The following is a 17407-nucleotide window of genomic DNA, read 5'->3' on the forward strand; positions in this document are numbered from 1 at the left end:
CATCAACCAGAAGTTGCTCCTTCTGCTTTGTTGCTCAGACATATCCTTACAGGGCCGGAGCCAAGTCCTCTCTCCCCCTTAATGGGTCTAATAAAGGTGTCATTTCTGAAGCAAGAGTTCTAGATTTTTGCATTTCTTTTGGTCTCGGACCGACCACGGCTACCAAATACACCCCTCCCCCACTCCTGCTCTTGCTGCCCATCTCCAGCACCTCCAAATGCTGGGGGCACCGGGCACAGTCCCCTCCTCCCGCCTGGGCTACCACACCCCAACGCTTCTCGGGCCTTTCAGGCTCCAGGCTCCTCCTGCACTTTGTCACTGCGGCGGCCCCGTCTCAGGCGCCAAGACCACGGCAACGGCAGCCTCCCGCGGCAGAGGACCGTGAAAGGCCGAGCCCCGCTCGCGGCCTCCCGGAGCGCAGCACCGGGCACCCAACGGGGACTCTCTGAGGGGAGGGGACGGGACAGCTGCCGCCAACGCCGAAGCTGCAAGGGGCGGGGCTCCCGGCGCGGTTGGTAGGCGCCCTCAGGGAACCTGCTCCCCCAAGCATCACGTGCCGCAGGAGCCGCAAAGCAGCGGCGCGTTTGCGACAGGGTGACAGCCAAATGGTGCGACAGCCGCGGCGGCCCCAGCAGCACCACCAGCAGCGGCGGCACCCGAGGACGCAGCGAGGGAGGGGGCAGTGGCGGGCGGGGAGCGCAGCGGCCGGGCTGGGCCGAGCCGAGCCGATGAGTGGGGGGCCGCGGCCCCTCCCCACTGCTCGCCGCCCGGGCTGAGCCCCGCGCTGCCCCCGCCCCCGATGCGCAGCCCGTAGCGCCGGCCCAGGCCTGACCCGCCCCCGCTCCCCGCCCGGTGGCGGCGTCCAGGTGCGGAGCGCGAGCCCGAGCGCAATGGCGTCCAACGCGGCCGAGCGGGAGATCCTCCTCACCGACCTCCAGGTACGCGGGGGCGCCCTCGCCTCGCCTCGCGGCCCGGTCCGGCTCGGCTCCCTCCTCTCCCGGGCGCGGAGCCAGAGGTTGCCAGCGGCACCGAGCGCTGCGCTGCTCCGCTCCGCTCCCCGGTGGCCGCCGTTCCTCTTTGTCCGCCGCTGCTCGGGGGAGCGAGGCTGGCCCGGCCCGGCCGGCGAACCCCGGCCAAGTTGTTCCCAGGCGAAGCGAATGGGCCTTTCCCACCTTTGTCTTGCTCCGGCGGATGGGGGGAGCCCGCGGGGCCGGGCCTGGCCTCTGCTACGGGGCCACGTCCCTTGCTGTTTACAGGCGCTGCTCGGCTCCTCCGGGGGAAACTTACTGCGCCTGAACGCGTTGCCTCTGTCAATGGCCCCCGCCCGGGCCCGGCCCGGCCGACCCATCCTTCCAGGCTTCCTGCTGGGGAGCCGGGTGTGCTTCATGCCCCTGACCCGCCGCCTGAGTGTGAGTGTACACACATCATGGTGACACCTGGCCGGGTCATGCCCTGATTCAGTGGCATGAAGCTCACACCTGGCTTTCAACAACACCCAGGTCTATATTAAAAATATTCTTCACACGTGCACGCACACAGGTATACATGCATGTTATCCACATATCATGTGTGTATGTATTAAATGTATCTTTAATGTAGATCTGGGAGTTGTTGTGCCACAGAGGGGGAAATGGTTGTCTGGAACTGTAGGTCTTTACATTTGACGTGCTCTCGCCTTTTATTCTTCATTTGTAGGAGAGGCAGGGGCTCTCTGGATGATCTTTTTTTACTGGACCAACGCTCTTATTACTAAACCCCTCTCTTTTACCTCCCCCCTTCCCCCAAACTTTTGCTGTCATGCTTCCTGGCCTGTCATGAGTGTAACACATTCCAGCCCTTCTTTGTAAATTGTAGCATTTTTAACTTGTCCTTTCTAATCTCCTGTGCAAGTTCAGTTAAAAAAAAAAAAAAAAAAAAAAAGGGATACAAAGCAGTTGCAGTGGCTGGAGTTAGGGAATAGTACAAGCATTACCTTTTTCCTGCAACAAGTGTTACAAGATTACAGAGGAAAAGAAGTTGAATGGAAAACTTGCTGTATACTTAGTCACAGTACTGTACCATGAGATAAGACATGTATTCTGGTAAACTCTCTTATCCTTCCATCCCAAACAACTCTTCTTTTAAGGCATCATAAATATATCCAAAATTAGATGTTACACAGGATTTTGTTGGGGTTTTTTATGTGTATCACTTTATGTAGTAATGGGGAAGGGACCTAATGCTAGATCTCTGTAAGTGTAGGGTACATGATGTAGTACTGAGTAGAAATAAATAAATGGTGGTTAAAAGGGACACATTTTGAAACACACATGACATCCATTATAATTTAGAGATGATTACAACAATGGTACATATATTTTTTTTTTTTAAGTGAAATGAATGGAGGTGGGATTGAATTTACTTAGATATAGTGAAGATGTTTATTAGAAGACGTCACAATGAAAGATTCCTGTTCTGCTTCAAAGTTAGTGAATAGTGATCTTTACTTCGGAAAAGATCCAGGGTAGAACAAATATTGTCTGCAGTATCTCTTCTTTTTGGAGAGCACTATATGTAGGAATAGTGACAATTGTTGCTTACAGGAAAACTTAAGAAAACTAATATCACTGGTATTTCTAGCTAAATTTACTGTTCTCTCAACTCTGCAGAAAAGAATCAAGATTACTTAAGAATTTTTTACGAGATGAGGCAACTTTACCATTCTGAAGTGATATTGAATAGGAATTGGAATACAGGCGGTCCTTGAACTTACGACACAATTGGTTCCTGAAAACTCTCTCTCTAATCAAAATGTTGCAACTCGGAGCCAATTTTCCATAGAAAACAATGTTATAAATGGGGGATTAGTTCCTGAACCAAGGCCTGATATCTTATTTTCACCAAAAATAACCCAGAATTTTGTACTCAATCAATTATAGATGAGTAATATAGCTCCATTAATGTGTTTATATTGTAAATAGCAATCATATTGATTTAGAAGGACTTCTTTGAGGTGACTTTGCTGGACTTTTAGAAGGATTCTTGGCTGGAGTCCTTCTCGGTTTTTTTCTGGAGTCTTGTCTGCTTTCATAATGAAAGTGTCCAAGGAAGTTTGGACAGATGTTCTCTAGGGAGATGGGTGATGCAGCAAACTTGTTCGCTAGTGTGTCATTGGATCAAGCCTTGTAAAATCAAAACTGATGTCAGAAAGTTGAAACAGGGTGTCAATCTATAAACATTGCAACTCAAAACATCAAGGACTGCCTGTATTGAATTTTCTATTTTTATTATTCACTTAAACCAGGATTTCTTGTATCCTGCTTCTCTGCCAGGAAGTTTATTTATTTGAATTCAAGTTTACTACTTGCATCTAATATACATCTTTATCATCTCACATCATAATATCATAAGTTACGTATAATGCTTTTATACAACTTTGTGGGGGGGGGGGGTTTCTTTCTTTCCAGGATCTTTACCAATGTAAGGTACAGAATTGTAGTTAACAAGAAGATACATGGTTGCACTAACAGTTTGATTTATATGGTCATCTACAAATTACTGTAACTAAAGGAGATTGAGAGAAACAATTGCTTTTCCTTCATACTTGTCAGGATTCTGTCCAGTCAGTTACATTGTTTGCCTTGTATTGTCAGACTTCTTTTTTTGTTTGTGTGGGTCTTTCTATGCAGAACAGAAGTAAAATTGTGCACAGAGAGAGGAGAGTAAATCCACAAAAAATCTAAGAATTTGAGGACAAACATCCTTAAGTCCTGTTGTGAAAAGCAACAGTTCCATATAATGGCTGCTGTTAGCGCCTCATTCAGTCTTCATTGTATTTTCATTTTAAAGACCACTGTTTAACAGCTTTTTGTTCTTCCTGAAAGACTAAGTGTATTTTAGCCCATTGGGGGGATCTTCTTGTCAAGTATGCCACAAATTAGCCCAGCACCCTCCCCTAGTACCCCACTGATCCACCTCCTCAAATGCCTGACCTCCTGCTCTGCTTTCCACTTCCTGCCTTATGCTCCCTGTCTGTTGCTGTGCTACCTGTCCCCTCCCACACTTGTCATATGCCCTGTGGAGGGGCTGCCTGGGTCATTTTTGGCACTCATGCTGCAGGTTGGCCAGCTCTGTTACTGTCCCTTCATAACATCTGATGAAGTGGGCTGTTGCCTATGAAACTTTATGCCTCTAAATGAGTTTGTCATCAGCCTCAGTGACTGACTTGGAAAAAACAAAACAGCGCTTTACTGGAAGAGGAAGCACGTTAGTTTGACCCAGCTCCCCAGCCTCTGTATCAAATAGGTGCTGCAGCAGAGTTTTTTGGCGCTTTTATGTGAAGCTAATTCAATCGGCTCTTAGATTAAATTGCCAAAAATCCCCACAGAAGCATGCATTCTATACAGCTGTTGGGTGAGCAGGGTCAGACTAACATGCTGCACTTCTGGGCATGTGCTATGCTCAGTGCAAGGGCTTGCTGAGTTTAAAGTGCTCTTTTGTGGGGGGGGGGGGTTCTGCTACATCTGTAAGCAGCCTAAGGTGCCACACTGACCTTCCTTCTGCTTGTATTATATTTGCAGTAGAACTGAATTTTGTTATTAGGGCTGGACTGAGATGAGAAGTAGGGAACTGAAGCATGTGAAAACAGAAAACTGATGACTTGGAAATTCAAGTAGTAAAACTTGCACTCCTTGAATCTTGTTTTGTCAGCAACATCATTACAAAGCTATGCTGAAGAATGTTCCCATAGATAAGTTCTATTCTTACATTTCCTGATATTGGGCTACCAGTATAGTAAAGATCACCTAGATAAATTGTGTGCATTTGTACTCTGGTCTGCTGACTGCACCACCTGCTCAAATTCACTTCCTCCTTTCAGTCTGATGACATTGGCAGTGGCTCCCATTTGCCCCAGTATTTTGGGAGCCACTGTTCTAAGAATCTGCTTGAATTTTGTAATGAATACTCCAGTTTTGACAAACAGATAAATGCAATTAGAGGCAAACTATACTAGGAAATGGTAATTATGACAATTTACTTGTTTCAAAATGGACTTGACTTTGTATTATAAGGCTTCTCAAGTAAGAGAAACTGTATTTTCATGTATAGATGTTTCTTTTATAACAAGAGTTATGCCTGTGCATTTTTACTTTTTTCTTAAAGAAACTACTAAAATCTAAAAATATTTGGTTTGATTTTTATATATGTAATGAAGGAAAGATTTATCAGTTGGTTGCTTGGTTTGTTGTGCCTATCCTTGGTAATATACAGGGAAAAATTGGAGAACTTGGTGAATAAAATAAATAGTTAATGGAATAAAAATTTCCCTCTAAATCAATTATTCAAATTGATCCAGAGTAAGAAATGTAAAAGTACAGTACTAAAATATCAAATGGAATTATATTAAATTAGTTGGGGGGGGGTAGTCTAATTCCTTCATAATTAGCTCAATTTGATACTTTTTATTGACACTAGCATCCAATAAGGCAATGACTGAAAGTTCATAGGAAAAAGCCAACCTCTTTAGTTCTAGAAATTGTTCCTTTCTGCCCTTGCAATTAAGGAACCTCTGTAGGATGAAGCGGGTGGGAGTGAGGGTGAGGAGGAGTTAGGAAAGCTTGTAGTACTGGTGGCTAGGTAGAAGAGGTATAAGTAAAATAAGCTGTGCCCCATATGTTAGGGTCATGCATGAAGAGTATGGAATTGCCAAAAGCCTATGTAAAACCAGCTTTCACAACATTCTATAAATGAACTACATATTGCTTTCTCTTGTTTTTTGGAAATGGCATTTGTATCTCAAAGCAGAGTGTAATATTTTTTTTTTCCTGCATCATAAGCCATGCCCAAATGCATCCCTCTTTCTCTTCAGAGAGGAAGTTATTCAAAATAATGTTTTGCCAATAGTGATCTATTTTGTAATCTTTAAATATGACAGTATGTACAAGTGTTTAGTGTTTTGAATGATTTGTGAAGCTTAATAGAAGCCTACTTACCAAGAAGTTGATATAGGCTTGGATAATGGAAATACTTATGCACTTGAATAACTTTATTCTGCCCAAAAGGAGTTTATTTAAATGCATCCGAGTTACTGCCATGGTAAATGTTCCATAGACAGTGGAGCAGGCTTTATATTTGTCCTTCAAAGCCTTTTTCCAGTAGTATAGAAGAACTTGTTCTAATGATTGCATTTCTTATTTATTCAAAAGTTGCTCCAAACTCTTAGTTGACCAGTTAATTAGCAGTCAAGAGAGCAGGCCTTATGAGGAGAGGCTGAGAGGCATGAGACCCTTCAGGTTGGAGAAGAGAAGGCTCAGACTAGGCTGCCACCAAGCCCCCCCTAATATAATAAAAGTGTCTGTCTGTCATGCTCTGAGCCAACTGCGCATGTGCTGCTGAGAGGGCATGCACCAATTGCCTGCAAGGGCCCAGAGCCTTACGGACAGAGGGAGCAAGGGAACTGCCATGCTGCCCCTCCCTGTGCCCACCTCCCTCCCTCGTCATTGATGGGCAGTTTGCTAGTAAGCGTATAAGGGGTGTGCGTGAGGAACGGGGAGAATACCCCGGCAGAAGACAAGTTGCAACGGTCATAAACTGCTGGAAGATCATTTTAGATTGGACATAAGGAAAAACGTCATCTTCATCCAAATCTCCAGAGTCCGGAATAGACGCTTCCTTTCTTCCCCCCCCCCCCCCCCCCCCCCCCCCAAAAAAAAAAAAGCGGTGCAAGCACCTACTCTGGAAACATAAGAAACCCCTGGATGCTCACCTTACTGGGGTCATCTCACCCCAGCTGACTTCCTGCCCTTTGGGCAGGGGGCTGAACCCAGTGATCTTGTGATGTCCCTTCCAGCCCTAACGTCAATGAAACCTATGAAACTGAAAAGACCAAAGTATGTTATTGGTGGTTGTGCAGTAAACTGAGTGACAAAGATCAGGGACTTGATCCTGCAAATATTACAGGGCAAGTAAACCCATTAGCTTCAAATTTGGCTATCAAACTCAGTTATTTTAAATGTGAACAGGCATATAATATTTACCCAGATAACACAGCTGTTTGGGGTGGGGAGGGGGGGAAGGTCTCTATCTGCAGTATTACCTGTGGAGTCAGTCACAATACCAGGAAAAATCCCTCTTTGTGTTTGTAGGAATTTTTAATTTGAACTTTCATTTAGCCATGGTCAATTCTGCCAGTCAGATAATTTGCTGTATTGTTAGTGATCTCCCCAGAGTAAATTCACAAGAGAAACTTTCATAAGTCATTTAAAATGTTTACAGTATGTTGGCAATATGTTTAAAAGTGATTACCAACTTAATTTGCACAATAGTTTATTTACTGAACTTCACAATAGCTCAAAGGTAGAGAAAAATATTGTTGTGTTTACTTTGTATTTGATGGTATTTGCATATACCTTTTTTCCCTGTACCATTACCTTTTCAGGTTTAGGTTTTTCACTAGCCCTACAGCTTGATGCCTAGCTGAGAAGGCACGTTGAATGGAATTCTTTCGGAGTCTGTCCTGCGTCCATGTTGTTTAATGTTTCATTAATGGATTTGGAGGGTGGGCTTGAGGGCACACTTGGCAAATTGCATGATGTTGCAGACACTCTTGAGGCTAGGATGAGGATTCCAAATGACCTTGATTAAACTGAAGAAATGGTCTGAAGTCATTGCATGAAATTCAGTAAGGACAAGTGCAAAGTCCTGCATTTTGAATGGGACAAGCACATGCATAAAAACACTGAGGGAGTGACTGGCTAGGCTGCAGTACTGCGGAAGAGGACCTGTGGGTCGCATTGGACCATAAGCTGCGTATGAGCCACTGGTATGCTCTTGTTGCAAAAGAGGCCAATGGCATACTGGGCTATATAAATTGAAGCACCACTTTGAAATCAAGGGAAACTATTTTCCCACTCTGTAGTTAAGGCTGCACCTGTGTTAGTGTCCAGTTTGGACCCATCTCTTCAAGGAAGATGTGGACAGATTGAAAAGGGTTTAGTGGAAAATAACAACAATTTTTAAAGGCCTGGGAAACACAGTTTATGAGGAAAGGCTGAGAGAACTGGAATTACTTGATCTGGAGAAGAGAAAAGAAGACCCTGCTTAGTTAAGTCTTCAAACACTTGAAGGATGGTTATATGGAGGATGGGGATAAACTGTTCTTTGTGACCACAGGGGACAGGACTAGGAGCAAGGGTGTTAATTTACAGAAAGGAAAATTTAGGAAGAACTTCCTCACTTGGATAGTGGTTAAATGCTGGAATAGATGACCCAGAGAGATTGTAGAATCTCTATCGTTGGAGTTTTAGGATCAGGTTAGACAGGCACTTGATTGGGATGGTTTAGATGAGAGGTCCTGCCTTGAACAGAGGGTAGGACTCTGTCCTTTCCAACCTTACTATTCTATAAAGTGAACATCTTGCAGAAATAACAACTTTGCACAGGTTCAAATGATGTTTGATGCCTAAAACTGCTCAACTCATTTTTGATCAGTATATTGTAGTAGTGCTTAATAAACTCTTTGTCTCGACTGAGTGTAATTAATTATTAGAGGTGCACCAATATATCGGTTGCATATCGGATCGGCGCCAGTAAGAGGGAAATTTACATTTACCTGCAGGGAGCCGATAGTTTTCGGGACACAGAGCCATGGGCAGCTCATTCAGGGGTATAGGGGGGGAAGGCAGCTCCCTGTCGTGTGTACCCCTCAGGAGAGGAATTGTGGGGCCCTCCTAGATTTGTGCACAGGGCAGATGCAGGCTGCTCGCATGGGGCTCTCCACTCTGCTGCCTTTTGCTTGGGAGCCCCGCACCAGTCATGTGCCCCCTGCCCACCCGGTAGTAGCCGGGGTAGCATGTTGTGCCCCCTGCTGCTGTGTGGGCAGGGGATGCACAGCTGGCATGGGGCTCCTGGGGCAAAGGCAACAGAGCGGAGAGCCCTGTGCCCACAGCGGGCAGCCTGCATCCACCCCCACCCTGCTCAGCTCTGTTCCCCTTAAAAGCATCCCTGTGCTTAAAAATTGTAGTGGTGGTGCTTGAAGTAAAGCTCATTTGATGAGCTTTAGTTCAAGTGCCTTTGCCGCTATTTTTTAAGCACCAGAACACCGATCCCTTGGACAAGCTGCCTGCGGCTTTGTCCTGTTTCCTGCCCTGGTCACTTGTCCCATGTAACGCCCTGGCTGGGCAGTGCCCCCTGCCCCTACCCCACTCTCTCCCTCTCTGTGGGTGGCCTCGATCTACCCACTCCCCCACGTCCCTTCCTCTCCACAGGCTTACCTGCAGGGAGCTGCTCTTCACACTGCCTGACTGCATTACTGTAAATCGGTTATCAGATCAGTATCGACTGATATGTCTGGTTAATCGGCTCTCAGTATCAGCCAAGAAAATCTTTATCAGTGCACTCCGAGTAATTACAGTTCGTTTTGCCAGTGTGGATTAGACAATCAAATTGTCTTTATATTGAAAAGTGTTCCCATGGGCAAAATTGGAAAATCTGGGGGTCATCTTCAAGCAGACAGTGTATATATACCAGGAAACCATGTTGTACTGCTTTTTATAGTATCCCCCCTTTACCTAGGGTGACTATAATAATTTGAAGGAAACCTGGGATGGGGGTGGGACTTGTGCCAGGGAGCAGGGCCAGGCAGGACCAGCCTCTGAATTCTGGGACTGTCCCAGCCAATCTAGGACATGTGGTCACCCTAAGCTTACCCTATAATTTCCCCAGCTGTTAGTGTAGTGGACAGTGAGTGTTCGCTATATGATTAGAGCTGAGTTACCAGCTTTTCCTTGTGGTGTATGTTTACTAAATGCTGTCTTCTTTGATGCTGATCGAAAAGGAGAAAAGTACATTCTAAAAAGCTAATAGAATTCCACACTCATATCTTTTGTTATAAGCCAATTGTCTTGTGCCTTTTAAATTTTACTAAGAATTTTGAAATGTTTCTGTGGACTGTTTTACCCCTGAAATTTTACTTATTAGTATAATCTAAGCGCGGTAGTAAAACTGCTCTACTCTATCTTGTCTTTTTTTTCTTTATGTACTGATGCAGCTTGTTTCATGCTCCCAACCTCTTTTCTCCCCAACACCTTTTTATGCTGATTTATAATGGGGAAGTTGTGGCTGAACTGTGGGTGGGGGAGGAGAAGGGAAAGGAAATGGGAGAAAGCACTTAAGTGTGTGCATTCTTGCTTGCTTGTTTGAATATGTATCAAATCTATTAATAAAGGCTGGCACTGAGTAAAGGTGGGAATCAATCCTTTGATATTCGGTGAGAAATGACAGGGGATAGGCTTTGAAAAGTTTTAAACACAAAGATGAACAGCTTTATGCTTACAGTAATGGAGGGAGGTATAGAGGAGGACATGGGAAATGAGACCTAGAAAATATTCTGCAATTTGAGTTTGTAGAGTAGGTGTGGCTGAACTAGCTGTATCTATCACTTTTGATTCCACGTCATGGTTTTCAGAAGTTTGACTTTGCTTTAGTGCTTTCCAGACGAGAGTATTTATAATAACACTTACCCAAATAAGCTTAAGTCTGATCTGGTGGCTGGAACCACAAAAGTGTAATATCTATATCCTGGATCTTGTGATGAGGAGTGTGATTATTTTATTTATTTTTTTTCCAACTAAAAAAAAAAAAATTAAAAAAAAATTGTTGCAGCTAATTAGTGTTGCAACTGTAGATATTTTTGCTTGCTAGTAAAGTTCTGACAAGGATAGTGGATTTTAAATTACTAGCTTAATCTAATTTTTCATTTTACAATAATAGTGGCTTTCTCATTAAGATAGAAAGGGTATGTTTCTTCAACTTTCTACCAATGTTATTTGGGGTTGCATGAAAAAGATGACAGCTGAAAGGTTTAGAATTGTAAGAGTGTAGAAAAAATAGTCTACACTGTCATAGATATACACTTAATATGCTGCAGTTTCAGGACAGATCATTAGGGATCCAGGACTCCTGTTTCCCATGGAAAAAGGGAGTAAACTGCAGACTTTACCTTTTTACTGGAGGCAAATGTGAATTTCTCATTTTACCAGAGGAAACCCCACAGGTTTTGCAATGAGCTCCTTGTAGGCTGGCAGAGTTACAGCCTGTGGGAGGAGGGCAGTCAGGCAGGGGGTATCACGTGCATTTAGATGCACATGGCACCAAGCAGCCTGGAGAGCAGCTCCTGCTGGTAAACTGGGGAAGGGTGGGATTGAGGCCCCTAAAGGGAGGGAGGGAGGAAAGAAGTTGAACAGGGCTGGGGATGCTGCCGAGCTGGGCAGTGCCTGGCACTTGGGACTTGGGGCCACAATGCTCAGCTGCAGGTCCCTGGCAGGGCAGGGAATTAGCCCGTGGGGGGGGGGGCAAGGCCAGCTCCCCACTGCTGTGTGCGCTTCTGGGGAGCAGGGGGACCAACATGTTTTCCCCCCCCCCGATCTGTGTAACGGGTGGGGGCTGCACACTGCCTGCTTCAGGCCCTGCCCTGTGCACAGATGTGGGGAATGCAGATCTCTCTGCTTATCAGGAGTGTGTGCCACAGCACTCCCCTGCCCTCCAGCTAGAGCCTGCAGCGGGCAGGAAGTGGGGGGTAGTTGGGCTCTGCTCTGCTGCAACAGCTGTTGCAATAGGGGGCTGTGGACCCGGGTCCCTGGCCCCATAGTCTTGGCAGCTGGGAGCTCCCTCTGACAGGGCTGGAAGCAGGAGCTGTGGGTGGAGAGTGAGGGGCAGCAGCAGGACTGGGGGGTGAGGGATTAAAATGAAACTTTTAACTATGGATTTGGGGGTTTATGGGAGAGAGAATCACAAATTATCGGTGAGATCCAGGATCCATGCAGATCATGGAGGTGACCTAGGATCTACCCATTTAGCATTACAGGGCTATTTGCAACTGCTCCAGATTGGAAATTGCAACTCGACTTGGATTATAAATCAATTACACACCAGTAATAGGTTGCTGAATTAGTGTGTTGGGCATTGAGCCCAGAGAATACTGTTCCAGCTTCTGAAGTGTGAGTGCTGATATACCTGTTTAGATTTGTTTGTATAAGGGTTGATATTCAAAGGAATAGTACTAATAAAAAGTCATAATCTGCTTATTACCTTTATAGAAATAAAGAGCAGCTGCATGTATGTGAACATTTGGAGTGCATATGCAATATGTAAGGTACCGGATAACGCAACTTGTAAGTTGGCAAACTCTTATAAACCGGCATGCCGGTTAATAAGTTTAAAAGCGAAACCGAAAGTGCTGGCCAGAGGGTGGCGATGTGGCAGCCTGAACAGGCAGAGACGCCTGTTCGGGCCTCTCAGTTAATCAGCATATTTTGTTATCCAGCACCCCCCATTCTCCATGGATGCCGGATAACAAAGATTTTACTGTACCTGCTGACTGCTTGCTTGTTACATTACGGAAGGAAATGTGTGCTGGATATAAGTTATGACAGTTACTTGACTGAGTTGGAAAGATAATGGAGAGCTATCAAATTTGCAGGCAGTCTTTCATTTTAAGATATAACTAAATTATAAGGTAGATACTTCTGAGAATCGAATGAGACAACTGCATTTTGTTTAGGCCTAAGCTATCCAAAGGAGTTTTATGTAACGGTAACTCTTTCAAACAATTACTTTGATAGCAGTAGTGCAAGTTTCTGAGTCTTTGTCATCACTTCTTAGGCAGTAGAGCTGTACTTGGACACGGGTATGGTTATTTACATGTCCTTATAATGGCATATGGATTAAAAATGAAAACTTGCAGTAAAAATAATTCAAATCAAATTGGGGGCTATAAATACATATTAAATCTTGATTCATAGGGTTTTGTGTAATGTGACATGAGAATAGCTGCTTGAATCTTCTAAATGTGCAATTTGGTAAAGTTTTAACTTAGAATTTCTCTAGTTTTGTGCTTGGCTTTGGGATAATTAAAATGTCCCTTAATTTGTTTCATTTCCTTTAACAGTATATTATTAAGTACAATATACTCAACTTTACACATTTAAAAATATTTTATACCTGTAACTATAAAATAAAAGCTCACAATTGTTATGCTGGCTTTAACTAATGCATCTTGCACAGGTATATGGGAAGATATTTAAAAAATAACTGAAATTAATTAGAATCAGAAAATTGAGCAGTATGTGAAGTTCTTTAAAAACGTATATAAATAAAGTTCTGTAACTTACCAGGAAATACAAAGATGATGTGGTCTTTTATTCAAATATCTTAACTTTTAAAGTTGAGTTGTGAGATTTGTGGTCAGGATCTGAGTTCCTGAAAGCAGTCAAATGTATACTTAAATTGCCTTGGAGATTACTGTACATTATCTAGTCCAAGGTAAGTTTAGTGATGCATACTTGGAATCATTTGATGAAGGTATTTCCCAAGGAAAAAAACACTTAGTAATAAAGCTTCTCCATGTCCATGTTTTGGTCCATGCTGATTTAAAACTATTGTACTGAACTGCTCTACTTTGCCAAAGTAGTACCTGATTTGGCTTTGATCTCAACTAGTATATGTTATCCAGTACCATATTGGGCAAGAAGTAGTTAAAATTACTGGTTAAATTTAGCTCTGTAAACTGGCACCTGTCTTCTGCACACATGCAAATCACTGCCTGTAGAGACTGCTGCTCTGTGCCAAGTGTGTGTAGCCACATGTCTGGCATCAGTCACTGGAGTAGCTTAAGGGAATTTCCTGAAAATGCCAAGCAATACCCACATATTGGGTATTGTCCTCAGATCTTGCCCTTGATGGATCTTTGAGATTTACTTTGCATATGTACAACCCCTCTTTGAGTTAAAGGCCATTTAGGGGCCTCTTTTTTTGCTCCAGGTAGATGTGCAGAGTACTTGTTCCTCTTAGGCTAGGTGCTCTCTGTTTGAGGGCTCTGAAGCTCCACCCTCAGTCCCTTTTTTTCTGCTTCCATTTAACCTCTAATTGTATTGGTTAAACGGTTACCAGTAGCACAGTAGCTTGGACACTGGTGCTGTTGGGAGCTGCTCCCTGGACCCTTTGGAGGGAGTGGGGGGGGCAAGAAATGCAGTGGCAAGTCTTGCCAGACAGTACAGCCCATGTGAAGTCACCTGTGAACAAGCAGCTTACTGCTTAATTGATGAGTCATTGGGCCACCTGGTCTCTTGCTCTTTACCCTCATAGGATATGGGTACTAGTCACTCTTCTCCCTCCCTCCCACCTGCTTTACTGCCTTCCTCCTGCTGGGGCACCAGCTTCCCTTCCCTGCAGGACTGCACCCTGCCCCACGTTAAACAATAACCAGTAAACTAACTGGTTATCACAGTTAAATGATTAATTGTTTAACCTTTCACATCCCTAATCCACAATATTTTCATTCCCCATCCTCCCCCTCATGACTAAGGAAAAGGAAAGCAGAGCAGAATGAGAGAGTGGAGGACAGGGAGGGTGGTTATAGGATCTACCTGGGCTGGATTTGAATGCTTACTCTGCCTCAGACTTGCTCTGGGGAAAAATTTTAGTCTTCTGTGTGTAAAATGAGGTTAATACTTCCCACTGTGTGGCTCCATAGTTGTGAAGATGAGTCATTCTTTTCTTGTGTCAATCCTATATGTTCCCTGAATCATTGGTCCTTTCTCTTGCTATTTCCTCAAAACCCAAAGGGGTAGTTTACTGTCAAAACTCAATGCAGAGTGAGGATTTCCATGCCCTTCCAGAACACAATGGAAGCTATACTTAAAACTGTAAAAATCAGGAGGTACAAAGTTAATGTAATTTCCATGTGCAATTCTAAATTTGCCATCTTAGAACCCTTGCATAATGAGATCCTGTGATTAGAGATCATTAGACTGCTGCCACTGGGCTCGTGAAGTATGGAGGGTAAAGAAGAACAGTATAAAGAAGATTAATATAAAATGTTATTTGGGCTAGAAAGAAGTCAGGCTTAGCAAACATGAACTGGCTATGCCAAACCTATAATCATCCACTTGCCTATTTCAGACAAACCACGAAAGACTTGCCAAATGTTAATACTCATTCATCTCTGGGATATTGCTTTTGGTTAGCAGTGACTGAGTCTTGTGATTACTAGTACTTGCTGTTGCAGTAGTGGATTACAGAGGGTGCAAGATGCAGAGCAACCCGTGAATTCGGATGTGGAATTCTTGTGGGCACTGAGAATATGCAGTGAGGTATGGGAATAGGGTGAGGCCTTGTAATATTCCCATTTCTTCCTGTTATAAGTAGTAGATATGAAGATGCAATGACTGTGATAGGTGTACTACCAGTGTGGCCACTGTGTGGATGGTTTTAAAACTTTATACACTTATTCTGGATTTTGGAGCCAGACAGAACCATTAGGCTCATCTAACCAGACCCCCTACATACCTCACCTCAGGAAAAAAGGCAAGAGCTCCTTAGTGTGATTGTAATTCTTTCTAAATCCAGTTTTGCATCCTTCTGTTTGGCCAGGCAGTCTTCTCCCTTTAACAGATCTTCCTTAAACACAGCAAGAGCCCAAGTGTCTGAAGACAAAGGTGTTGAATTGTTAGACACGAGATGAAAATGGAAGACTGTGCCAGGTAGAAGTCAAACTTGGTTTTGTTCCATTGCCTGTTACCAGGGATGGGAACAGAGTTATTGGAGGATGTTTCATTAACCCTGTATTTCCTAGTTTTCACAGTCTATTTAAATTGCCTTTCAAACATACAGCACTGCCTCATGCCCCTTGAAAATACCACTGCTGATGAAGGGTTTTAGGCTTTGAATTTTGTCATATAGTGGAAAGAGCACTGACCTAATGTGGGCACTTAAGCCGCTTGCAGGCGTTAAAAGCCAAAACAAAATGCGCTTTACTGGAAAAAAGTGGCACATTAGTTCAGCCCAGCTCCTCAGTGTCTATATAGATTGGGCACTTCAGTGGTGCTTTTACCTGAAGCTGATTCAATCAGCTATTGGGGGGGGGGGAGCACCAAAAAAGCCCCACTAAAGTACCCAGTCTAACCCATTTTTTGTTAGTTTTAACATCTGAAGCAGCCTTATTAAAGTAGGTAGTATGGCACAATGAAAACAGCCTCAGCTTTTTAGAGTTGGAGAACATACTGTTGCCCCACTTCAGGGAAAAGATTCAGGACCTGGGCACTTTAATTATTTCATCTTTATTTATGCTATTGGGCAGTTAGGCCCAAAAGAAAAGATATGCTTTAAACTAATGAGTGGCATTGTAGTTCAGTGTGTATACATTTTTTATCATCAAACTTATCAATTACTAAAACATGTTTTTTAAATAGTTCTGTAGCAAAAAAGAAAAGAGAACCCACAAAGAATTAGGAGTTTAATATCTGCAATTACAGAGTATTTGTCAGTGGTGGCAGCATGTGCATTGTACTGATTGGAGCTCCCAGGGCATGCTGAGTACAGTACCAGTCATCGTATTTTCTTACATGTGATGCGCAGTCTGTTCTGGCATTATTTTAGTTTAGACTTATGACTATCCATTAGTTCATCTAATCACTTCCAAATGTGGAACTTTTGGTATTTTTCAGTAGTAGGTCCTCAGGAAGAGTTTCTTCATCTTTTTATTTCTGTTAGTTGATTTTTTTTCAACAACCCTCATGTCCTGGTTCTCTTATTAGGAAAAGATGCTGTGTTAGCCTCATCTCTCTAGGCTAGTGCAGAGGCTGTCTTCCTTTCCTTTCTCAGAAAGAGTGAATATTTAGACTTGATCTTAAGGTGCTGTCTCATACTGCGTTATAAATTGTGTGTGCAAGCCTAAGAGATTTTATCTCTGGCTCTTGATAATATTGTATTAAAAAAAATCTTTGAAACCTTGGAAGAAAAACGGAAATCTGTTTAACCAAGAGCTGTGGATTTTACTAGTGCTATATTTAAAACTCATTGGCCTTTCCACTAGATGTGGAATTTCTTGAATTGCATCAATATCTATACTTATATTGAAGCCTAGATAGATTTACTACTTTTTCAATGAAAGGTTTCTCTATAGATTGGCCAGTTACTGATCTTGTCATGCCATGTCATCTTGGTGATCTTAAAATGTAACCTTACAAGGAAAAGTGGAGGTTGCTCGTGTATTCTTCCTATGGAGAAGAGATTCATCATTGTACTGCCAAAAATACTAAAATGTAATTGACCCTGACAGCCACCCTTTCAGTATATGGATGGGAGAGAAGAGTGCAGTGTATTATAGATTCTAGACAAAGGTTACAGATAACTAAGTATTGGGAACAAGGAAAGAAGGCAAGGCATGTTTAAGTCAAGCTGTCTGTACACCTATATTATTATTTGGCATTCTTAGTGTGGAATTGCTGTATATCTAAATTGGTAATGGTTTGTGAAATGCTGAAAGTTAGTGGCAGCACCAGAAAAATAAGTGCTGTAGATCGTACATGCCTGGCTACTAGTGCAGCATTCTTGAACTGCTGCCCATTTAGGACTCAGCAATCTCCTTTAA

At 43.5% G+C, this 17407-nt stretch overlaps 1 protein-coding gene across 1 annotated transcript in view; it reads left to right on the forward strand.

Moving 5' to 3' along the window:
* Nucleotides 1-592: 592 nt before the first annotated feature.
* The window catches only part of PKN2 (protein kinase N2), a 98293-nt gene continuing 81478 nt past the window's right edge, over nt 593-17407 (forward strand). Inside the window, exon 1 of the mRNA XM_006276367.4 lies at nt 593-938. Within this exon, the coding sequence (XP_006276429.1) occupies nt 891-938 (48 nt within the window). The 5' untranslated portion in view covers nt 593-890. The remainder of the gene's footprint in view (nt 939-17407) is intronic.

Source organism: Alligator mississippiensis, chromosome 5 (genome assembly GCF_030867095.1).
Source record: "Alligator mississippiensis isolate rAllMis1 chromosome 5, rAllMis1, whole genome shotgun sequence".
NCBI lineage: Eukaryota > Metazoa > Chordata > Crocodylia > Alligatoridae > Alligator > Alligator mississippiensis.